Source organism: Penicillium subrubescens, assembly GCF_028828155.1.
Source record: "Penicillium subrubescens strain IBT 31985 chromosome Unknown utg000005l_segment0_segment0, whole genome shotgun sequence".
NCBI lineage: Eukaryota > Fungi > Ascomycota > Eurotiomycetes > Eurotiales > Aspergillaceae > Penicillium > Penicillium subrubescens.
The window spans coordinates 1,694,207-1,717,538 of record NW_026643155.1 but is presented as its reverse complement, the minus strand read 5'-3'; the positions used below and the strand labels follow the sequence as shown (position 1 = coordinate 1,717,538).

Here is a 23,332-nt window from a genome sequence, read left to right as displayed (position 1 = left end):
TTTATTCTTATATGTCCGTACGGACTACGGAGTATAACCGAGGAATTGACAGGGATTTACGGGGGTGGAGCTGGGCTATGGAATTGATTTCTGCAGTTCTGATTACAGTAGGGTGTTTACAGAGAAAGGAGTCCAGAATGTTCTCAAAGAGGAACAGAGAAAGGTAAAGGACGGAGTACGTCAGGGACGTACTGAGTACAATAATACGACACTATACTGTACTTAATAGACTTCTTTTTGATGTACAATCTATTGATGTTCTGCATCTGCGCCCTACGGCACCAAAGAGACGGAAGACGGAGTACCAGTGGGAATGATGGACAGTACTACAGTCTGTAGTCTGTACAGTTCCCGTACTTTATTTACGGACCTAAACTCCGTCCATGCCTATGGATTAATGGGGGGAGTCCATCCCAAACCCCCGGGAGACAGTAGAAAGGCTAGAAGGCGAAAAGAATGTTCATACGTAACCGAGACCTGGAGTGGGCGCGCTAGGGCTCCTGATTTGGCTTTTGCATCAACGCGCCCGTAATAATGATGGAGCCTTCGGTCTCCTGTAGCGCCCCGGGGGTCCACCCCCTATGATGGAGCCCCTCGACGCCCCCAACAGGATCGGGAAGATGATTTACTTGATCGATCAGTTGACACATACACGGCGCTTCCATAAAGACCAGAAACACAACCAACAGAGCGATGAAGTTGGTGATAGGTAGACAGAAGGAAAAAGTGATTATGAGACAAAGGAACCGTAGATTTTCGGGAGTAGTGGGAAAACGAACAGGGGGACTAAGGAATCGGATCACGATTGGTGTTGTGTAAAGAGGATGTCTGTGACAGGATTCCACTAGGGAAATTGGTCACTGGGCTTTCACTGGCTTCTCGGAGAGGAGTCACAAGAGGGAAATGAATGGCGATGGAATAGAGTCCAGAGCAAGGCTACCCGAAACAAATAGCCTTCTTAGTTAGTAGGAATCTGACTTTCATTATGATTATTATAATGATTGGAACTTCCATTCAGTCTCTTCTGACTCATGACTGGTAGGAAACAGAAAGCGTGATTACGCGGAGGACTGCCTGAAAAACCGAATTGTCTGGTCTTGATTACTGTTTCTGTTAGGTTGGAATGAGGCTGTTGGCTTAGGCTGGTGGTGACTCCGTTGTTAATGTGTTGGTGTTCGCTAGGAGACGATAGGACCATTTCCTTGATGAATGAAAATAAAATCATAAGCTGAGAAAAAAAACATGAGAAACCTAGGCATCATATGTCAAATGCCTAGGGAGCCGGAGCCTGTGTAGTAGGACTGATGACCCCTGGCAATAGGGTTGCTAGAAAAGCTAGTTTCCGAGTCTCCCTGAGGTAGCTAGTACAGTTATAGTTAGTAAATGAATCCATCTAGCCGATGGAGCCCGACCACGCGAAAAGTCGCGACGATGTCCAGTTCGGATGGATCCGTTTTTTTCCTGTTCCTGCGGCTGTTTTCCCTCTCCCCGTCTCCACTCTTCTACCTAAAGGGCTGCCCGGAGATTCGGTTCCTAGCTTCCATTAGTGGAGAGCTCGTCTGGGTCTTCTGGATTAATACATAAAAGACCGATTTTAGAAAAATGAAAAGAAAAAAAAGGAAAATAAACTGCAGTACTTTGTATTCCGTTGCCACCTTCTATCCGCGGCAGATGGTGGTAGGGATAAACAAAGAAGACAGGACTTCTAGATAGATCCAAGAGATAGTTGTGATGGATCAAAGTTTTAGTTTTTTGTTGAATCTGTTGGATTCTGATTGATAGCAAAAAATCAGGCTCCGATCGGCCCTGGCACTACTGCAACACTACTGAGGATAAGCAGAACGTTAGAGAAGACAGAAAAAAGGGGCGCTTGGCTGGGTTCCTGTTCCCCGGGACCAGGGACGGGAGAGCCGCTTGGTGCTAAACAAAGAATTATGGAGCCCATAAGCTTATGATTTCACTAGAAAATAAATACTGTGAAACCTCTAGGGGTTAAATAATAAAAAGCGAAAGAAAATCGATCATTAATTATTTTAGATTATTTTCGGTAATTTTGATTTATTGATTTATGGATCGTCCCTTTTTCTTTTCTACTGTACTTAGTGTACTAGAACAGTCCAATAGAATAATGAGAAAAATCGTCCTTCCATGTCCTGATAAAAATTCCAGAAAAGAAAATAGGAAAAAAAGGAAACAAAAGAAGATCATCCTTGTGCTTTCACTCAGAGCCCATCATCCTATATCTACGCAATCGATTCCCTCTCCCCCTTAGTGGAATTTCTTATTTACCATTGAATCTGTCCTCTTCATAGAGTCGACATACCTAATCTCTATCATCCTCCTATCCTCATCACTCCTCCTTCTATCCTCCTATCCGTCGACGCAATCTCAACCACATACTGCGCAAAATCAAGAAAAAACAAAGAAACGCCTCCTATCCCTACAACCCTGCCTTCTCCCTTTTCTCCCTTGCGATACATCGCGTTGATTTTCAACCGGATCTACCGGACCAGACTTCCGCGGCACTTCTCCTTTCCAGGGCCTCCCTTGCCGGCGCAGCTTCATTATCCCTTCTAAAGTTCTGCCCGTTACGTTGGTTCAGATCGCGATTTTTATGACCTTGATGCTGCAGCCACCCTCGCGCTTATCATTTTGAGAAATATCTGATTTGATTCCCAACTTCTGTTTTATTTTTTCTGGGACTTTGTTTCTTTGATTTGCGATTCGGCCCTTTGGTACAAACCAAATAAAAAGCAACGAAGAGCGACGACCTGTCGAACTTCCCTTCCGCCGCTGCCACATCTCTTTTCTCTCTATTGTCTCCACGCCCTTTCCTATTTGTCGGGTCTGTGTCGTCACATTCCTGCCCTACAATCTGCTGGTGCCCGCATTATTCCAGTTGGCCATCTTTAAAAGGGACTCTCCGCTCCGATCTTGACTGCATCCGCATCCACCGGCCTGCGCCATCCGTCGCCATCTAGAACACCTACCTTTTTTTCACCTTTTGAATTTTCCAGACCGCTTCGGGGAGGTGGATTGGGATTTTCATTTGCCTCGGTGGTAAATTTCCCTTGGTCGAGAAACTACTATATAAGAATCGTTCGTGGTGGTGTTTACTTGGTAAGTTTTTTTATCCTCATTCTTGAGAACCCTGCGCGGTGCAACCCCAGTTCCAAGCTTCCCTTATCTGTCGCAACATTTCCCTCGACTACTCCTCGTCTTCACCAACCACCAATCTAACAATATGATTGCCTCTGCAGATCTCAACATGATTCTCCGAGATTTGTCTGCTTGCAACATGGGTCGTGGCGCCTATGACACAACCGGCGTGAAGAAGCCTGGCGCGCCTCCACCACCTCCGAAATAAACCAACACTCTCTCTACGATACCCTCGACCCATATTCATTTCTATACTCCCGCGCTCTGGAGGTAATCGCTTCTGCAATTTGCTTTTTTTCTCTGGCGCATTCTCGGAGGCTGGAGTTTTCTGACGCTTCAAATGTTTGGCGTTTTATCTCTTCTTTCGGTCAGTCCGGTTCTTTTGCATTGCATGCCTCATATCGGGCACCAATAACTAACAGCTCATGCAGACAACTGTAACATTATCTCACTCGGTCGAATGTTTTTTTGGCATTTTCTTTCGGTCATCATGCTTGTCTATTCGCCCACTGGCCTTGCGCGATCCTATATACCCTTTTTAATTTCCGTTCTCTCTCTCTCTCTCTGCATCGGTTTCGGATTTTTTCAGCGTCGACGCTTCTTCTCGCCTTTCACTTCCTTGTCTTCGGATGTGCGCCTTATACCTAATCTCGGATCCTCGACCTTCACCTTCTACGCTTCCGCCTCACCCCCGCCTTCTCTTCTTCCCGCCACAAACGAGTCCCACGGGCTCTCCGATGACACACACCTCACCCGGTCGATCCCTCAAAAAGTGTCTTTTTATCGTTGTTATTTCATTTGTCTCTGTGGTTTTCTGAATTTCTGTCGTTTTTATCTCTCGGCGTTATGGCATAGACGGGACGGAACTTGTTACATGGGATGCATGGGCTGATACCAGAAGAACCTAGACCTTCGACCTCGCGGTCAATACCACGTTTTTGCTGATTCTACTTTCTTGGAGCACACAGTGCCTTTTGCATTTGGCCTCTTCCTGTACTTGTATGTTTGTATTGTATGTTTATTCTGATGTTGATGTCTGTACAATATTTTTTGCGCACGGTTGGGAAACAAATGCATACCCCTCCTGGTTGTCTCTCTACTTCCGCTTTCCCCGGTCTAGACCCATACAATACAGTAGTCTGATCTCCAAAAGATCAGGACCGGTTCTCGTCGGCCAACATGTCGTGTCGCTCGGGTTTGACAGGTGCACCAGGTGGATGAGCAGAAAGCGTCGGGCAGATTTGCTTGAGGACCGACGTCGAGCTAGGAACCGCCAGTCTGGTTTTTGACGCGGATCCCTGTCGGCGCATCGGCAGATGGGTCCCGGGCCTGATGGGTGGAATTTTGCTGGCGCTCGACATCACCCCGCATATTGGTTGGGCACAAGTTTCTTCTATCGTGGTCAGGAACGAGCTCTGGAATTATGCTGCCGTGCCTTACCCCACTAACTCAATGAGTATAGAAGCTAGCTGGTTCTACCTCGAATGCCAGATCTTCTTGATTCTCACCTGATTCAGCTTCGTGGCGCTTGTTTTGAATTTATCATGTCTCGCTACGGAGTAGTTAGCCAGACATTACTTTAATGCAGTAGCACATGCTAGAGGTGCAGGCGCGCATGGGCTTGGTCTGAGAAAATGATTCGACATAAATACGACGCAGTTAGGTCAATATTGGAAATTCAGAAGGAAACTCGTTCTGCGCTATGGATAAATGGCTAATTGGCTCGATTGGCCTCGTAAGTGAAGATTTTTTAGAAGATATGTGACAAATTCCTTTGTTCTTGATAACTGGTTTGAAAGTACTTGATTGATTTATGCTCGCAGTGTGCTTTCATGTCATCCTCTGGCCTATTGCAGACTGATAAGATTCTGTGTGACGTCCTTCAAGTGGCTTTTTGCGGCATTCCGAGTTGGAGAATGTTGGAATATGGAGAGCTTAACGAGAGTCAGAAGATCCTGTGACACCACAGGGCCTGGAATGACTCAATTATATTTTGTCATTCTCCTCAAACCGACCATTTCTATGGGAGATAAGCTAGGGCTTGGAACACTCTACTTCATGAGGAGTGATTCCACATGCAAACCGTAATGATTCATGTTCGAGAATCCCTATAGGGCAATTGAGCCTCACATGGTATTGATAATGCCAGTTCCCTAGCCTAGGCACGATCTAAGGATCAAATATGTTTTTAGACTCAGCACCAAGACCACAAAGTTGGTTTGGGGAGCTATTTTCGGCTTCACAATACTGTCTTAAACCAAACACATGCTACGATGAGACTTGAGCCCAGCAGTTATAACTACTCCGGGGAATATCATGTTCCAAAATTGAAATGAAAAAGAATTGTCCCATAGACATATGCTGCGAGTATAGACACATCCACCCAAACAGCTGTACTGATCTCTCTTTGACAGGATCCTGACCCCGACTGGGGTCAAGTTAATTATTGCTCTATTGCATGGAGTCCTCATGCAGGTACACCGCCTGTTTCTTGGTAGCATCTCTACATTACCCTGCTGATAAAAGATAAATTTCATCGGCTGACTACGAGTCAAACACCTGGCTCAAGTGGAGGATTAAAAAACCTTTAGATAGTTTTGATGTGAGTACGAAACAGTCACTAATCCCGCTTTCCAGTGAGACTCTTGGCCTACGTCCATTTTACAGAGGGTATAGACATTCATTGAACATACCCTTTTGGGGCTATGTCGACCTATCCAGAACTGGGTGGGAGATGAGAAGATACACAGTGGCATATTAATCCCTGGTCGTGTTCAGAAGAGCTTCGGTTTACTTTGTGTGATCTATGATTGGCAATAAAAAGTAATATATTGGTTGGTAAAGTGAATATCAAAATTACTTCGGAACGAATATATACATGGGGCATGGCCTGAGGTCTCCTCTACAATATGAACTCAAATTGAAACAGAGAAGCCGACAAGAGAGCCCAATTAATACCTGTGTAGGATTTCTTTCGTGGATAGATCCTTACAAAGCTAGCACGTTGACACCAGGCGTTTAAGCCTGGACGCAATCAGGCTGCATCGCCAGTCCGCGGGTGTGTGCTGTATCGGGCAAGGATCATGGCGCAAGGGATCGAGGATTAGTATTTGCCAAGTAGAGATTGACCTGATTTGGGGCAATTGTCTCTATTGTGTAAAAGGCGAGTAAACAATCCCGAGTGACTTCAGAGCCAGATCTATGTGACGGTATCTTTGGCTTTGTAGAGCCCCGTGACTGCCGTGACCTCCGTCCACGCTAATCCATATTAGGACAACCGCCATCATCATCGACCTCCACTTCCAGCACTTCCAGCACTCCCAGCTTTCCGTGGATTGCGATATCTTTCTTCCTCTCTTCTCACTCACACGGGCAGCAAAAACACTCGTGTTCCTGTTTCAACCTCACATTTGGTGTTTCTGCCTACACCGCCGCGACCAAAGCCGAGCCTGCCAGCTCATCCTTCTGCCTGATCGCCCGATTACTTCAACAGGCGTCGCTTCCTGCACGACGGCCTAACCCGCAGTCTGCTTCAACATCATTACACATAATTTCACCATCTCAGTCATGTCCGAGTCAGCTAGTGCGAATGGGCCGAAGCCGAGCAGCAGTGTCAAGCTAGTCCTGCTCGGCGAGGCCGCAGTTGGCAAGGTACGCTTGTTCTTAGACCATGTTACACTGGAACTAATGGCTGACCGCGATTTCCCTTTGCTTACAGTCCTCGCTCGTCCTTCGGTTCGTCAACAACGACTTCCAAGAGAACAAGGAGCCAACGATCGGCGGTAAGGAATTTCCCCACCCCCAATGAGCTCTTGACCTCCGAGAGGAGAGCGACCATACCCCTGCTTGTCCACCATCTTATGCGAATGGAGGTCTTGCCGGGTCATACAAGAGGATGGTATCTTAGATGAGATAGACCAGAGAATGCAACGTTTGGCAGTGATGGTACAATGTGCTAACGTCATATTTTAGCCGCCTTCCTGACACAGAAATGCACTCTCCCTACGCGAACAATTAAGTTCGAGATCTGGGACACCGCCGGCCAGGAACGTTTCGCCTCCCTCGCACCAATGTACTACCGCAATGCACAAGCTGCTCTTGTCGTCTACGATGTCACCAAGCCGTCATCGCTGACAAAAGCGAAGCACTGGGTTGCCGAGTTGCAGCGCCAGGCCAGCCCCGGGATTGTCATTGCCCTTGTCGGCAACAAGCTGGACTTGACCAACGATGGAGGCGATTCTGCTGGAGCCGCAGCCGCTCCCCAGGCTGAGTCCGAGTCGGTGGGAGAAGATGGAGAGGAGGGAGCTGGCGAGGAGGCCGAGGGGCAGCTTCCTGCCTCGGGCGACGCCCGGAAAGTGTCGACTCGGGAAGCAAGCACATACGCCGATGAGGAGGGACTGCTGTTCTTCGAGACTAGTGCGAAGATTGGTACTAATGTCGTGGAAGTCTTTACGGCTATTGCCAACGCCATTCCGGAGAGCAACCTGAAGACCGGCCGTGGTGCTGCAGGTGCCGGACAGACTGCGCTGGGAAGCCGATCAGGCGAGGATTCCCGGGTGAATCTAGGAGACCGGAACGCGGCGACGGCCAAGGAGGGCTGCGCTTGTTGATCCGGATCGTGGTTCTTTTTTTTTGCCTTGCAATTTCATGGGTCCAGGCGTCTCCTTCCTTTGCGTTCCTTGATCTGTATTGCTCATCCTGGCAGTACATCCTGACTATCTGCCCTTGTGGTTATATACCTCGCCTTGCCATGCGTCTTCTTTAGTTTTCGCGATGTTAGAATTGTAAATTGCCCGTTTCATCAACTTATGCACTTTTGTATGAAGCCTGCGTAGCCAATTAGAAGCCAGCCAAGGACCAGTCGTGTCACGGGACCATTAAATCACGGGACCACAGAACCCCCGAAAAGAAGCCCAAAACGAGCCCGGCCCACTAAACCCAATTAGGCACTAGCGCAGTATAAGCGAAGCCGGCGATCCCACAGCAAATTCACCAACTCTTCGGACTGTGTGAACCACTCCCCTCCGCCGACCTCAACCCAGCACCTTCGCAGCACTCCGTCGCTCGCAATCATGGCTGCCATCAACAAGATTGCCACCAACTCGCCCTCCCGGCAGAACCCCTCCGAGCTGGAGACCGCGATTGCCGGTGCTCTGTTCGACCTCGAGAGCAACACTCAGGACCTGAAGGCCTCCCTTCGCCCCCTGCAGTTCGTCTCTGCCCGTGAGGTAAGAATTGCAGTTTCCTCCGACAATCAGAACCTCCAGAGATTGCGCCGAAGAAATTCCATTGTGCGGTGATCAGTTATCGAAACAAGAGATGGAAATTCGCGAACATTTGTGGACATATATCAAATTACGACTTGGGATGCCGCACAATATGTTCGGGTGGGAATTGATATTCATTGATATTTAAAAAAATATGGAAACGATCACCGGCAAAGGAATTCCTCGACGTCGACTACGGAGAGCATCGAATTTTTGCAATTTGTGTGCGCGCACTTTTGACGGAACCGAAATACTAACATGCACTTTCACTATCAGGTCGAGGTCGGCCACGGCAAGAAGGCCATCGTTGTCTTCGTCCCCGTCCCCCTCCTGCAGAGCTTCCACAAGATCCAGCAGCGGTAAGACGAATAGCCCCCCTGGAGCATCGACCATTGATCTCTTCCCCGCGATTCGAACAAAGACAGTGGGGCTAACATATACATTTTTCTCTCTTCGACAGCCTGACCCGCGAGCTGGAGAAGAAGTTCTCTGACCGCCACGTCCTCTTCGTTGCTCAGCGCCGCATTCTGTCCCGCCCCAAGCGCTCCGTCAACTCCCGCACCAACCAGACCCAGAAGCGCCCCCGTTCCCGCACTCTGACCGCTGTCCACGACAACATCCTCGCTGACCTGGTCTACCCCGTTGAGATCGTCGGCAAGCGCATCCGCACCAAGGAGGACGGCTCCAAGACCCTCAAGGTCGTTCTGGACGAGAAGGAGAAGGGTGGTGTTGACCACCGCCTCGATGCCTACGGCGAGGTCTACCGTCGGTTGACCGGCCGTACTGTCGTGTTCGAGTTCCCCCAGAGCGGCGCCGAGTACTAAGCATGTGCTGTGTATGGAGTGGGATGAAAAAAGAGGAGATATCGGTGTATTTTGGGAATTTGCTTGTTTCTAGGTCTGAAACTCACTAGATTCAAGGAGAGAGCATGATGGGTGAAAGACCAAAAAATGCATTCACGGGTTTTCTTTGAGTTATGTTGCCTCCCCCATTGACTGGTGCATGGTTCTTTTCTAGTCCTCCGGCTTCTCAATTTCCTCGGTGTGAGGCGACGGGAGCTGAATATCCCATTCAGGCCGTGTTTCTCTCTTAATGAAGATGGGATGGGATATGTGATAACATTCCAATGGATTTTTTCCGACTTTTCAACCAAAGTGCGCCTGTAGTCAGGATATTTCTTGCGTTGAATATCCTGTATTCGGGAGCGATGTATATGCGAAGAAGTAGTAGATACGGCGACTCCATGGAAGAAGACCTACAGTACATGGTTTATTGTACAAGAATGATAACTGACGTATGTGCAACAAGATAAAAACACTCAAGGGGGTATGGTTAAGGAAAATATGAACAGACCAACACCTCCCCATCTATCTACAAAGAGGCTTGAATCCTTCCAACTCCCAATACCATCCAGTAAGCCAATTCCCGAGCCACTAGATCATCCGGCTTGGACGCCTTCCCGACATTCTGCTGCTCAAGCTGTGCCTCCGCATCCCATTCCATATGCACAAACACAGGGATCTCGAGTACATCCTCATCCTTCTGGAATGTCGCCGCGATATCACTGTCACCTTCCTGGCCATCTTCAGCCTGAGAACCAGGCAATGTTCCTGGGACCACTTCCAACACAACCGTAGTCCAATTTCGGCCCTTTTCCCAGACCTTTCCGGCCTCGGGAACTTTCTCGCCGCCACGCATGCCTGTGATTCGATCACTGAGCGGTGCGGTCGCGTTCTGCAATGCTTCATCCCATACGTCGCTGTTGGCACCGATTTCGAACTGTGGACACAGCACGGTAACCTTGGTTGCTACAATGCCTGGGGTCACGGAGGGTGTAGCAAGTGTGATGCGAACTGGGTCAAACATGTGGTTTTTCAGAGTTAGAAGGACATGGTAGGGCCGAAGCGGGGTAAGTGCATTCAGATCTGGGGTCGGAGCCAGGCCTGAGACTGAGGTTGCTGAAGGCTGAGCAAGAGGGCGTAGAGTCGGGAGGGGGATATAGCTCAACGCGATGAGGCGGATACGGAAGCGCGTAGACTGCGGCTTGGTTTCGGGTTTCACTAGAATATGCTTGCATGACTTGCAGCGCTTGGCGCGTTTGGTGCGCAGGAGGACTGGAAGTGGGAGGAGTTCATCCACGAATCGTACATCAGGCGATTGCTCTGTACGCTGGATGAGTGATGCGACACCGTCCCAGCCGCAATCTGGGGAAGCGATGCGCTCGACTAGTGCCGAATCGGCGTCCCCCGAAGCAATACGAAGGCCCTCAGTGGCAGTGAGAGCTTCACGCATGACCGGCGGCTTGGATTTGGGTTTCTTTGTACCGCCATACAGTCCACTCAGTCGTGAAGAAGAGGCGTACAGAGACATCAGTCGGTTCAGTGCTCCAGGCGAGGAGAATCCAAACTCCGAGCCGAGAGAGTCGCTGGGTGAATTCGATGTCTCTGATATCTGTGTGCGATAGAAGTTTTTCAAGGCAGCAAAACGAGCTTCTGCGCCGAGATGAGGCGTAGGTGTCTGGTCTTCCTTGGAAGTAGATTGCTCTGCATCACGTTCGCTAGGATTGGCTTGCTCGTCAACGGATGCGAAGTTAGACAAAGGCGACTTCAAATCTCCAAAGGCGCGCGATCCCTGTCGCGAACGTGCGTCAAACGCAGGTCCAGTTGTCGAATCAGTCATCTTCTGCAACTGGCTGCGGATATTGGTGGGCTTGTCGAACTTGATACCAATATCAAGTGTCGTCCATAGGCAGTAACCACATGAGAGCACCCAAGGACCTTGACCATTACCGTTTCCAGTGACATTTTCAATGGTACTTACAGCCAGCGGGGCTGTACAGACGGGGCAATTGAAGCAGTTTCGCCCGCAACTGGTAGTGCGAGTCAGCGAATAAGCTAGTAGAGGAACTTCTATATAGGTAAACATACCGGCCCCCGTCACTACGCACCATGCTGCTTGGTGTTTCAAACAGGCAATTGGGACAGTACCAGCTCACGATCTCCTCCGTTATGCATCGAGGACATTTGATCTGGTGGCAGTCCTCGCAGTACAAAAGTTGTTCAGGAGGGTACAAAGAGAAATTAGACCGTGGTGATCGCGGGTCAAACGTCTGCTCTTCGTCTTCTTCGTCTTCTTCATCATCTTTGTTGGCTGGTTGTTTCGCATCGTCCTGACCTTCGTTGGCTTCGGTGTCCCGCTCTGGGGGAGGCTTCTGTGGCGATTCCCTCGACCTTCGCTTCCTGGCTGGATCAAGGACCGGTGTGTCCGCACAGGGACAGGAGATATAGGTATATGGAAACGGGCGGGACATTGTGTATGCGAGGGTTTTGGTAGTAACGGTGCTAGAAAGAAAGGTGTTCGTGATGCTCGGTCAATTCATGCTTCGCGCCGACCGGACGATTCGTGGGAAGAACAAGGGCTAGCAAAGGTGATGTTGTAGCGCGCCAGTCAATAAAATGAGGCTTATGTAGTTCAAATATCAGTCTTTGCACTTGACCTCGAAACCCGGTTTGCTGGCAAGTCGGGCCAACTCGGAGGAGGGGGAGCGTGTTAATTGTAGGGACTGATCACGATACAGCCGAAGGGAATTCTTCCTCGTTGCTACCCTGCAAGTTTTGAAAGCTCAGAGTTGAGCTTCCTATTGCATAGAATAACCAGAGCGACTTAGTGCAATTGCTGGCGCGTCGTGGAAGGGTGCGCGATCGCGGAGAGGGAGCTGCGGCGGAGGTTCCGCAATCAACAATCGACGCCAGAACAAAATTTAGGACTCGACACCTCTTTCGGCGCCTTCAACTCGACCACTTCGCAGAATGGTCTAGACCGCTGAACCCACATCCACACTTACGGACTACATTGACCTCGAGTTAAGCTACAATGATCTCCATTCACACATTTCGCGCCACCTTTTCCCGGCGCTGCGTCGCCGCAACCTCCGGCGTCCGAACCTATGCTAGCCAGACCCCCGGCAATCCCATGATAGAGATCTTCAACCGCAAAGCAAAGCACCTACAGAAAGATCGGGCTGCTCGGAATGTCGAAGAAAGCCGGAAAACGGACTACTTGAAAGATGAAGTGGCGCTGCGCTTATGCGAACGGTTGCTGGTAAGCAATCCCTCGAAAGAAGGGCATTGGGATTGAAAGACCTAGGAGACAGCTGCTGACATGGGCATGTTCTTCGGTCATTAGGATATCAAGCGTGATTTTTCTAGTGTGCTCGATCTAGGCGCAAACAGCTGCAATATCGCACGAGCATTGACTACACCGAACCTCGACATCGCAGTGCCTGAGGGCACTCCATCACCACCACTGGCAGAACGGATCGCGAAGCTGACATGCGTGGAAACATCACATGCGCTGCTGCACCGGGACGAGGAGCTGCCATTCAATAAAGAGATCAACATTCATCGTGATGTGATCCCCGACCTCGAGACACTTTCATACCAGCCAAATTCATTCGATGCTGTCCTGTCGTCACTATCCATGCACTGGATCAACGACCTGCCCGCATTGCTGGAGCAGGTCAATACTATCCTCAAGCCTGATAGCCCCTTCATTGCAGCAATGTTTGGCGGCGACACTCTTTTCGAGCTACGCGGATCGCTGCAGCTTGCTGATCTAGAGCGCCGCGGAGGTGTCAGTCCTCACATATCACCGCTGGTTGACGTGCGAGACGTCGGAAATCTACTGAACCGCGCAGGGTTTAAGATGCTTACTGTTGATGTCGAGGACATCGTGGTGGAGTTCCCGGATAGTTTCGCGCTCATGAAAGACTTGCAGGCCATGGGCGAGAGCAATGCTATCCTGCACCGTGAGGCTGGACCCTTGCCACGGGATGTGTTGCTGGCCAATGAAGCTATCTACAGGGAGATGTATATGGAGAATGACGCTCCGGGCATCCCAGCAACCTTCCGCATGATTTACATGATCGGATGGAAGGAAGGTGGCAACCAGCCGCAACCTCTCCAGCGTGGAAGTGGTGAGCTCAATTTGAAGGATATCTTGGGTGGTGGTGATTTCCAAAAATCATGAGGCCTTGAAATCCCCCGCGGAGGAAAGAAGCAGTTGGAGGGTTTCAACATAATGTCATAGTATATCGATTGTAAAACAACCACGCTGAAAGCAACACACAGAGGAAGATTGTCTACAAAAGAAATGTATGAAATACAATCAAGCCTCTACCAAGACGAACGATAAAGGAGAATTCACCCAGCTGCTTCCGCTTAAACCGTCCGGCGGTCAGTCATGACACGGACAATAGACCCAGTGCCCGTCAACTCCACGAGCTTCTCGTGCCAGTTCAGCAACACACTCATCTGCTGGCCACCACCACCCTCACCCAAGTTCCGGGCTTGGATTTGGGAGAAACCGGTGGCTTGAGGAGAGACGGTCTTGCGAGGGGACTGGGCATCACTGCTTGGACCAGGCGAGGACATTCCCTTGTAGCTGTTTAATGTTAGCACAGATCTCAGCAAATATGATGCGGGTACATCCAAACGGCCACACTTACATGTACTTCATCAGACAGTCCGCTCGCTCTGACCCACCCTCGCCCCCGGTAACACCCTCCAGGACACGAGTCATCTCGGCCTGCCTGATACCCTGCAGCACCTCGATCACTGTAGCAAGATGCACCTCCTTAGCGCGGTCGTCGCCGCCCAGCGGCGCAGTGTCTAGAACGTGGCGGAGAGCGCCCTCGGTGTCACCACTGCGCAGCAGTTGGCGAACCTGTGTAGCAACATTGGCGGCATCACTGGAGGTCTCGGGCTGAGGCAGCGTGGCAGGGAGGAGGGTCTCCATGGGGAAGTTGACCGACGACTCGGGGTCGAGCTGGTCGACATTGATGGTGCGGTAGTTGATTTGCGACATGATGGCGGGTGCGCTGTGGCTTTTGGTTGTAGTTCGTGAGGATCCAGGTAGTGATCAGTGGTGGAAGAGGCCGCAAGGAATCGAAGAGCCCTGGCTGTAGACTTTGGCGGTTGCTGCGGTCGTGGACTGTTTGGTATGGCGGTACGGTGGACGGGAAGCGGGGAGATCGGAGGTGAGGAAGGTACCCGGTGGCACGAAGAGACGAGAGATGCGGGAGGAACAAGGTCGGAATTGCCTTGTCTACCTTAAAGTGACTAGATGCCGTAGATTGCAAAAGTGTAGTGTCAATTGCCTTGAACAGTCAATAAGGAGGGGGATGGACGGAGCTGCTAAGCACCGCCGCTGTGGGGGTGACGGAGTTTTTGTGCCTCAGGCAGAAACTGGTATTCCGCTGCCTGGACCCAAATATAAGCAAGTATACTCTTGGTGCCTTTTACAAGATAAGCTGCTAGGATTTTCATCATAGGTGCTTTATGTGCGTTTAGACTCAGACTTCTTATTGCATTTTTGCAGAATCTGATATATGATGCGTTTTGTAAGGTATTTCCAACTTCTTCATCCACTAAGAATAACAAGACCAAAACTCGGTATTTTGTTGCAGACTGAAAGTCAGTAACCATTTTTGTCGATACAATTTTCCTCATAGACTTGTAAGCTATACCGTGCAAATCTGCTGCGACCTTGAGTAGCCCCAAGATGAGACCAATGACCTTTTTTTTTCTTCGCGAGCACCTAATACTTGACTTGAAGAACTTGAAATACTTAGAGGCACCAGAGATGCACACCAGCGTACCGAAATACGTAATATTTCCTTAAGTTTCATGTCCAGATATGGCAAAATGAGCCTAAGAATTTTCTAGGAACGCCTGGCAGCCTCCAGATTTTATACTAAACTTTGGTAGGGCTCCCTGTTCTGACTGAGAAATTGGCCCACGGAATGCACTCGAGTGATTCTCTCAACCTCATGAACTTGAGAGAAAAATGTACTCTGCTTCGACCTCATTGAGACTAGATATCATATGACCAATGCCCCGAGAATCATCCTTTTTGGGCCCCAAGTCATCCGAAGGACTGGCATAGAGACTTTCAAAAAGTGAGGGGGAAGGAAGCCTTGATTGAGCCCTGGCAATTGGCGTAGAGCACATCAGATGGGAGTGGAGCCCCTGGCGTGAAAAAAACAAGTGACCAAACAGATCTTATTCTCATAACATATACAAAAATTTAATTGAATAACTTATCCAACAAGCTGTTCTTTTCCCCTTGATGGTCGGCCGAGCAAAGAGCCTCGTAAGCGTCAATTTCACCTTTCAGACCACCAAGAGATATATCTGCAGTCCCTGGCCAAACGTATTTTGTCCTAGAGAACAACTTCCAGCCAAGAAGTGCAACGATAAAGAACCCAATCATCCCGTAGTCCAAGAAGAACCACATCACGTCCCACCCACCCGTTAAGAATAGATCGTAACCACCTGCCAGGAGCATGAAGACTGTGCCACCCATCGCAAAATAACTGGTATAAGGCTGGAACCGCCCTTTATAAGGGAGGTCATCTCGTGAAATTCCCTGCTTCTGGAGACTTGAGTAGAAGTGGCGGTATGTCACTGCTGTAAAGCAGTAATTTAGCAGTTGGCAACATGTGACAAGGTCGACGAGGTATGTCATGACTACTGCCGAGGAATCGTTGACTTGGAGGAACGCGAGAAGACAGAATGAAAGAGATACAGCAAGAGCCCAGATTGGGACACCTGCTTTCGTGCATTGCGACAGAAATCGAGGTGCATGGCCTTCAATTGACATCCCGTGCAGGGTACGGGTCGCTGCGAATAGTAAACCGTTACCGGCGCTGAATATGGATGTCATGATAAGTGCATTCACTAGATGAGGGAGGCCACCAATCTTGAGTCGCTCCATTGCAATGACATAGGGCCTAATAGTTGATATAAATTAAGCTTTGCTAAATCGAGCGGCGAGAGACCAAAACTTACGATGCAGCACCTGTTCCGGAGCCAGAGATGTCACCTCCGAGAATAGAAAGAAGCGTGTCGTCATTATATGGAATGACGATGCCCATGCAAAGGGCCGAACCAACGAAAAACAAAAGGATGCGCCAGACGAATGATCGAAATGCAGGTGGCAGAACCTTTCGTGGAGTCTCGGCCTCAGCCGCGACCATCGAGATATATTCCGGTCCACAAATTCTGGCAAGTCAGCACCGATAGTATAAGAAGAAAAGCTGGTAACTCACGAGAAACTAGCCTGATAGACACATGACAATACTCCAAGAAACCTCCCCGTATTTCCAGCAGACAGATGTTCGACGAATGCTCCAGGGTTATTCCAATATCTGAAGCCGTATCGGTCGTGCAAGGGGTTCCCTCCCACCATTGTGACAAGCGTGAAGAAGAATAACCCAATCATCAAAATTACCTTGAAAATGGAAAGATAGAACTCTGCGACTCCAAAGTAACGCACACTGATCATGTTGAGGAGAGCATATAGCACAATCATTGCGACAATAATCGACTCAACAGGCACCTTGTCCGTCCAAAAGGTGATCATTATGTTCATAGCCACAATCTCGAATGGAACGAGGAATGCCATGTTCAGGAAGAAGTTCCATGCCATAGCAAATCCCAGTGCACCATCGACCCACTCGCCCCCGAATCGAATGAAAGGGGATGGCACAGGAAGATAAGTTACCATCTCGGCAAAGCACTCGTTCACTGCCCACATCACTGAGCCCCATATAATAAAAGCAATAAAAAGACCTGCGGAACCGCCTTTAGGAAGAGCAGCTCCCATTTGCACATATAGAGCTGGTTGGTGCGTTAGATGACGCCGTGATAGTTTGTATGCATAAATCTGTGCTCGGATTGTAGGGCAGGTTTAGACTCACATGTACCGATTGCGCCGCCGATCGCAAAGAGCTGCACCTCTTTACCTCGCAGCTTACGATGCAGGGCCTGAGATCCAGCGTTTCCATTGGATAAGATACCGACACCAACATTGCTGGCGTTTGAGGGAGACCGGCTATTTGTAGAGGGGAACGGTGATTGTTTCTCGGGGTCTTTTGAGGTCATTATGTTTCGCCTGTTGATAGATTCTGACAAAGTATCTCATGAGCTATACAATATTTTTGAAAAATCGTAGAAAATGAGAATAAAAGTCTGCGTATGGACGCAGGGAAAAGACTGCTTTTCTATAAATTCTACGTTTATTATTGTCCACGAGCCTTCCTATCCAGCGAATGGGAAATGATTGGTGGTTTTCTTCTTGTAGGATACCCCTCAAGAAAACATTCAGACCAATAATGATCCCCAAGAAATGCTAATACGTTTCCTTCACGCCTTAGATCAATGAGATAGGAGTGACAAGTCCATCCAAGCAGATAAAGGCAATCTATCATATCATCGGAGGCCCCGATAGAGGTTATCTCTCTGAGCTATGTGCTTATCATATATCTCTGGAGGGTCGGCTTACCCGACAAATACAGTCTTTGAGAGGCCCCTGCACGACTATAATTGCAATTTTGCGGGGGAGTAGCCACGTTGCCTTAGAACATATTGAGGGAAAGTCAAATTGGACCAGATAGTTGTCTTTCAACACGAAAAAAAAGGATACCCATAGCTTGTGTGAACCGATAGTAAGTAGGGGCTGAGTATATCTTACGCTCATTTCACGTGAATCTCTCTTGAGAAGCCAACATAGAGCGATGAATTTTTCATTAAAAAGCAGACCTGGTCTAGCACAAGAAATATATTTTTAGAAAAGACCAGGCGAATGTAGGATGACCGAATAATTAAGGTGAGTATTCCCCGCGTAAAACCAGTTACCTCCATGCCAAAGTCGTAGTTCCAATATTCAAACAAGTGTAGTCTATTCACGCACCTAAACACGTTCCTAAAACAAAAATCAAAACCCACTCCTGTCATGCCTAAGACTTGAAGTCGCCTTTGCAAAGATATTCCTCATACCGCAGATGCGGCTGAAACTCAGCAAAGAGAGTTTCCTATGCTCTTATGTTAGCAAAACTACTTTCTCCGAGTATCCAGGCAATTGAGGTCTATCTTACTGGAGTGCTTGCCACCTTGAAATTGTAAGCTGCCTCTTCATCGCTCACAATCTGCTTTTTGAGGTCTGTTCGGTCGACTAACAGTTGGGCTTTGCAGCTTCTTTCCATGAGGCAGAACAGGAATGCTGCTTCATCAACAGTCTCCCCTACAGTCAGGAGGCCGTGGTTCATCAAGATCACAGCCTTTCCGTCACCCAAACTTCCAGCGATTCGTTGGCCTTCAGACGCCTCATTTGCAATGCCTCCATAGTCAGAGTACACAGCGTGGGCCTTGTAGAAATAGCAAACATCTTGATTGATCATTTCGAGAGGCTTTGCAAACGCTGACCAAGCTCGTCCGTGTACCGAGTGCGTGTGGCATATAGCATGCACGTCTTTACGTGATTTATGCACCGCACTGTGGATCTGGAACCCAGCAGCATTGATTGACCCAGCCATATTTCCACCCACCACGTCGCCATCGATAGTCACACAAATCATGTCGCTCGCCTTTAACATTCCAAAGTGCACACCAAGGGGATTGATCCAAAACCGATCCTCGAACTCGGGATCTCTCACACTGATGTGTCCTGAAATTCCTTCTGCATAGCCCTCACGAGCAAAAACGCGAAATGCACCTGCCATGTGTTGTAGCTGCCATTCGCGTTTCTCGGCATATGAATCAAAATTGGGAATGCCAGGGAGAGCCTTGCCTCTATGAGCCATGGCCGCCATAGCATCGGCATCTTTGAGTTTAGTTAGCGCAATCGTCACCTCAGCATCCTGAGAAGCGGTTGCGGTAGGAGACATTGTTGAAAGGAGCTACCCAGAGAAGGTATGCTTCTTAGAGATAACTATCAGATGATTAAGGAAAACCAAAGGCGTTGCTGACCACGATTATAAAATCATTCTGACAACCATATACAGAGCCAAGAATCTACACGAAGCATTATAAACTTCTAGATGTGTCACTGAAGTTTATTCTGCCCTTGATTTAATTCCATTTGGTAATCGTCCTTGTCTGGCGGGCTCGTCCGAAATCGGGAGTTCCGATTACAACCCCGCACGGCGCAATCCGCCAGCGTGCAGAGGAGGAGATAAGAGGTTCACCATCGACGTCGCAATCTCTAGAACTTCCACTTCGGATCTGCCGATGTCTGTAACTTTGAACAGGCAAACCCAATCCTCGCGGTACTTCAACGGTAACCCGACAGCTAGCTTTCCCGAGGGATTATCCCATACGACCAGATATTGGAAATCTCCTTTGATTGGCCAAGGGGAAGCTGGAATATAACACCATGACTGAGGGTATCACCAACGGAGGTCAGTCAGTTTGCCCATCTAAATGGCCTTTAATACTGACCTGACATTAGTAGGCGCCGTTCTACAGTCAAACAGCGTAGTGGTCATCGCTGGGGCAACGTTCCTGGCATTGATTCTGTATCGTTTCATCTACCAACCTCTATACGCAAACCCTCTCGGACAGATTCCAGGTTCAAAGCTATTTTCAGCAACTAAATGGCGGCTTGCACTTGCTGACTATCACGGTGTCCGGACGCAAACAATTCACTCGTTGCATCAACAATACGGTACCGCAGTACGCATTGGCCCAAATGAAGTATCCTTCTCCTCTCTAAGTGCGTTGAGAACGATCTATGGCGCTGGATCCGGCTTCGAAAGAACAGTCTTCTATCGAATGTTCGATGCCTATGGGCGCCAGAATCTCTTTACCTTTGCTGGCACTAAACAGCACGCCGAGAGGAAGAAACTACTTGCCCATGCCTACTCAAAGAGTGTGATACTTTCGCCTAACGCGATAGCAAGACCATTGATAGAGAAGAATGTGAAGAGCTACCTCGAGCTTCTGGAACGTGAAAAAGATGTGGCCGAGGAGATATTCCAGAGCCTACATTGGTTCAGCTTGGACAGCATCACCGGGTTCCTCTACGGAGAAAAATATGGGGGAACACATGCAGTCACTGGCAATGACGACCACAGAAAACTCATTGGTGATATTATTGATCCCAGCCGACGAAAGCTGAGCTGGTATGCTACACATTTGAAGAGCTACACAAAGTGGCTTTATAATCGAACTGGAATGATGGAGAGACTTGTCACCAGTCTCGGATTATTGCCGATGGAAAAGCCGGCCACGTACACTGGAATTCGAGCCCACGCACTCCAGTCCTGGACAGATTTTGAGGCCGCCGTCAATGAAAAACCACCATCTCAGGATTTTGCCATTATCGAAAAGCTTTGGAAACAGAGCAAGCTAGGTAAAGGAAGTCGTCTTGACGGCCTTGATATGGCTTCCGAGCTGGCAGATCATTTCCTCGCCGGCATAGACACCACAAGCGATACACTGATGTTCACGATTTGGGCCATCTCTCGCGAAGAAAATCGAGAGTATCAAAAGAAATTGATCGAGGAGGTTGATCAAATTTCTAAGATGGATTGCAATGATGACGGCAACCCGACTGCGGAAGCCGTGGACAAACTTCCATATCTTGATGCTATCATAAAGGAGACCCTTAGGCTCTATGCTCCTTTGCCAGCCTCGGAGCCGCGGTCACTACCAGTTGATACAACTATTGACGGATACTTGATTCCCGCTGGAACAGTTGTGAGCATGTCGCCATATACACTTCATCGAAACCCAGAAGTGTTTCCAGACCCCCTGAAGTTCAAGCCCGAGCGGTGGTTAGGCCAGTGTGGTGATTTAACGGAGATGAAGAAATGGTTCTGGGCATTTTCCAGTGGAGGCCGGATGTGTATTGGCCTGCAGTAAGTTTGAATCCAACTGAAGCTTTCTCTGGGCTAATCTAATGAAATTTTCTAGTCTTGCTATGGCAGAGATGACGACATTGCTTGCAGCTATCTATAGGCGGTATTCGACCAGTGAGTATGAGCGGCAAAGAGGAACCGGTCCAGTCATCACAAGCCGATTTGAAGTATTCTACGACGAGACTCTTCCAAAAGCTGAGGTGAGAATACGAATTAGCTAAATTTTGGACGTCTCGAGAACTAATTCTCTCTACCTCATCCTAGGAACATGAGTGTTTTATCAAATTTGAGAAACGGCACAGCGCGAAAACGACATAGTTGAGAGGAACTAGTAATGCTTATAAGCTTTCGATTTTTCTTTTGATTTGGTTTAAATAACTCTTCGGATTAAAGCTACCAGTAGGAATAGAAATCTCTATGTAGTAGGCCCCAATGTTAGGCTTGGGCCTTTGATCTATTGATCCCAGTACCATGGTCTTCTTCATCCCATCAAAGTAGACAAAAGCTGTTTAGAAATACCATCTAATCTCACGCTACCCGATTTATCATATCACCAATACACCAGCGCTCAACTGTTGCCTTAACGCCAGCCTGAAGATTGCCCATGGTCCTCTCCGCAAGCCAAGCAAGATGCGGAGTCAACACCAGATTCAATCCATCTGCCTCCAACAAAGGTGACCCGCCCCTTCCAACAGGCTCATTCGCATAAACATCCATTCCCGCCCCAAAGATCTCACCCTGCTTCAAAGCTGTGACTAACGCTTCCTCGTCCACTATTCCCCCACGAGCAACGTTGATGAGCACAGCTTGGCACGGCATCATCCGCAGTTCCTCTGTTGAAATCATATTCACGGTTTCAGGAGTTCTCGGTAGACATAGTATCAACACGGTCGATTGTCGAAGGGCATCTTCGAAGGAAACCCTATCTGCTCGAGGCTCCACTCCTCGCCGCTCGGCTATAATCACCTTCATCCCCAGAGCCGTTGCCAGCATCTGGATTCGTTTCCCCAGTGCGCCGTACCCAATGATTCCGACCGTCTCCTCGCTGCATAGTAAAGGAGCCTTGCCATCCGCGGTCCGCAGTTGTGGGTGCAGAGAACCCTTCTTTTTCCACTCCGTTTCGCCCTCTGCAGGTACAGTCGTGACAGCATTGGTCAATTTAACCAGGTTCCTCCGCGTCGCGAAGTATAATCCGATCGCGTGCTCACTGACACTATCGATATTCGTGCCGGGACAATTGCATACGGGAATTCCGCGTGCTTTAGCGGCTTCTTTGTCGACACAGTCTGTTCCGGATGCTAGGACCACGATTAGGCGCAGACGTGGAGTTTTTTCAACGTTGAGAATCTCGGCGGAGAGCCGGATTGTGGTCGTTATCACGATTGTGGCATCTTTGACCCGTTCGCTGAGCTCTGCGGGCGTGGTCCAATTGTGGATTGACTTGGTGTGTGGACCTGGGAGGTCGAAGTCGGGTATTGGGCAGTGAATTGCCTCAAGGGCGACGATATGGTGAGTTGTTTCTTCAGCAGACATTGTATTCCAGGGGTAGGGGATGTGTGAGCGGGACGGAGGGGTAAGGCTGTATAAGAGGGGTAGGACGGAGACGAGGCTGGCAGATTTGATTTGGACACTGATGACGATGCAATTCTCAGACGCAATTTATAAGGTTCTATCCTATTGCTTCACTCATAACCGAGATGATTTACTGGTTGATCCACCATGTCAATATGCAACCTCTAGGACAAGCGTTAGACTCATCGTTCTGGGAAGGTTCCCCAGCTACTCGGGATATGTGACCCGAGCCGCCAAAAGTCTTGCCGAGGCTCTTTCCAAGAACACAGTGGTCTCAAATTTTGCGAGAGTTGATATTTCGTTTTTATCACCTGATTAAAGCGCTATTATTATCAAAAAGACATGCTGCATTGATTCCTAGTCCCTTACTGTTACTGTGAATGTTGCCCTCGAGGAATATTCTAATGGCCCCACTTCCCAATCCGGCTTCGGATGTCATCGAAAGGGCGTGCCAGGTATTGGGCTAATTGAAAGTACAATAACTCAGGACGAGTCCATTTTTTTTAACGCTTTCGAACGCAAGGAAATCCTCTTTTCTGTACAGGCCTTTAAGTACTCATTTAGACAGTTTTTCGTTGTAAATTTGAAATCAAACCATTGAACACTGTGCACACAGACGTATGATGATGGGATG

At 48.8% G+C, this 23,332-nt stretch overlaps 9 protein-coding genes across 9 annotated transcripts; 4 read left to right on the top strand and 5 right to left on the bottom strand.

Annotated features, from left to right (window-relative positions):
* Positions 1 to 6,726: 6,726 nt before the first annotated feature.
* Positions 6,727 to 7,769, top strand: N7473_007131 (Rab family GTPase; the record flags this gene model as incomplete). The annotated part of the gene is made up of 3 exons (XM_057153071.1): positions 6,727 to 6,810; positions 6,878 to 6,941; positions 7,132 to 7,769. The coding sequence occupies 3 exons, from the start codon at positions 6,727 to 6,729 to the stop codon at positions 7,767 to 7,769; spliced, it is 786 nt and encodes a 261-aa protein (XP_057007409.1).
* A 462-nt stretch (positions 7,770 to 8,231) lies between these two features.
* N7473_007130 (40S ribosomal protein eS7) lies at positions 8,232 to 9,250 on the top strand (the record flags this gene model as incomplete). The annotated part of the gene is made up of 3 exons (XM_057153070.1): positions 8,232 to 8,387; positions 8,703 to 8,785; positions 8,887 to 9,250. The coding sequence occupies 3 exons, from the start codon at positions 8,232 to 8,234 to the stop codon at positions 9,248 to 9,250; spliced, it is 603 nt and encodes a 200-aa protein (XP_057007408.1).
* Positions 9,251 to 9,797: 547 nt separating this feature from the next.
* Positions 9,798 to 11,736, bottom strand: N7473_007129 (putative dynactin Arp1 p62 subunit RO2; the record flags this gene model as incomplete). Its single annotated transcript, XM_057153069.1, has 2 exons — positions 9,798 to 11,295; positions 11,354 to 11,736. The coding sequence occupies 2 exons, from the start codon at positions 11,734 to 11,736 to the stop codon at positions 9,798 to 9,800; spliced, it is 1,881 nt and encodes a 626-aa protein (XP_057007407.1).
* Positions 11,737 to 12,299: 563 nt separating this feature from the next.
* Positions 12,300 to 13,454, top strand: N7473_007128 (uncharacterized protein; the record flags this gene model as incomplete). Its single annotated transcript, XM_057153068.1, has 2 exons — positions 12,300 to 12,527; positions 12,612 to 13,454. The coding sequence occupies 2 exons, from the start codon at positions 12,300 to 12,302 to the stop codon at positions 13,452 to 13,454; spliced, it is 1,071 nt and encodes a 356-aa protein (XP_057007406.1).
* A 191-nt stretch (positions 13,455 to 13,645) lies between these two features.
* On the bottom strand, positions 13,646 to 14,291 carry N7473_007127 (actin-related protein 2/3 complex subunit 5 family protein; the record flags this gene model as incomplete). Its single annotated transcript, XM_057153067.1, has 2 exons — positions 13,646 to 13,868; positions 13,933 to 14,291. The coding sequence occupies 2 exons, from the start codon at positions 14,289 to 14,291 to the stop codon at positions 13,646 to 13,648; spliced, it is 582 nt and encodes a 193-aa protein (XP_057007405.1).
* A 1,221-nt stretch (positions 14,292 to 15,512) lies between these two features.
* N7473_007126 (uncharacterized protein) lies at positions 15,513 to 17,371 on the bottom strand (the record flags this gene model as incomplete). Its single annotated transcript, XM_057153066.1, has 4 exons — positions 15,513 to 16,218; positions 16,277 to 16,489; positions 16,537 to 17,107; positions 17,188 to 17,371. The coding sequence occupies 4 exons, from the start codon at positions 17,369 to 17,371 to the stop codon at positions 15,513 to 15,515; spliced, it is 1,674 nt and encodes a 557-aa protein (XP_057007404.1).
* An 854-nt stretch (positions 17,372 to 18,225) lies between these two features.
* On the bottom strand, positions 18,226 to 19,152 carry N7473_007125 (uncharacterized protein; the record flags this gene model as incomplete). The annotated part of the gene is made up of 2 exons (XM_057153065.1): positions 18,226 to 18,300; positions 18,364 to 19,152. 2 exons carry the CDS (start codon positions 19,150 to 19,152, stop codon positions 18,226 to 18,228), a joined length of 864 nt encoding a protein of 287 aa, XP_057007403.1.
* Positions 19,153 to 19,640: 488 nt separating this feature from the next.
* On the top strand, positions 19,641 to 21,444 carry N7473_007124 (cytochrome P450; the record flags this gene model as incomplete). Its single annotated transcript, XM_057153064.1, has 4 exons — positions 19,641 to 19,665; positions 19,716 to 21,126; positions 21,182 to 21,326; positions 21,391 to 21,444. 4 exons carry the CDS (start codon positions 19,641 to 19,643, stop codon positions 21,442 to 21,444), a joined length of 1,635 nt encoding a protein of 544 aa, XP_057007402.1.
* Positions 21,445 to 21,654: 210 nt separating this feature from the next.
* N7473_007123 (D-isomer specific 2-hydroxyacid dehydrogenase family protein) lies at positions 21,655 to 22,659 on the bottom strand (the record flags this gene model as incomplete). The annotated part of the gene is made up of 1 exon (XM_057153063.1): positions 21,655 to 22,659. One exon carries the CDS (start codon positions 22,657 to 22,659, stop codon positions 21,655 to 21,657), a length of 1,005 nt encoding a protein of 334 aa, XP_057007401.1.
* Between the last annotated feature and the right edge of the window lie 673 nt (positions 22,660 to 23,332).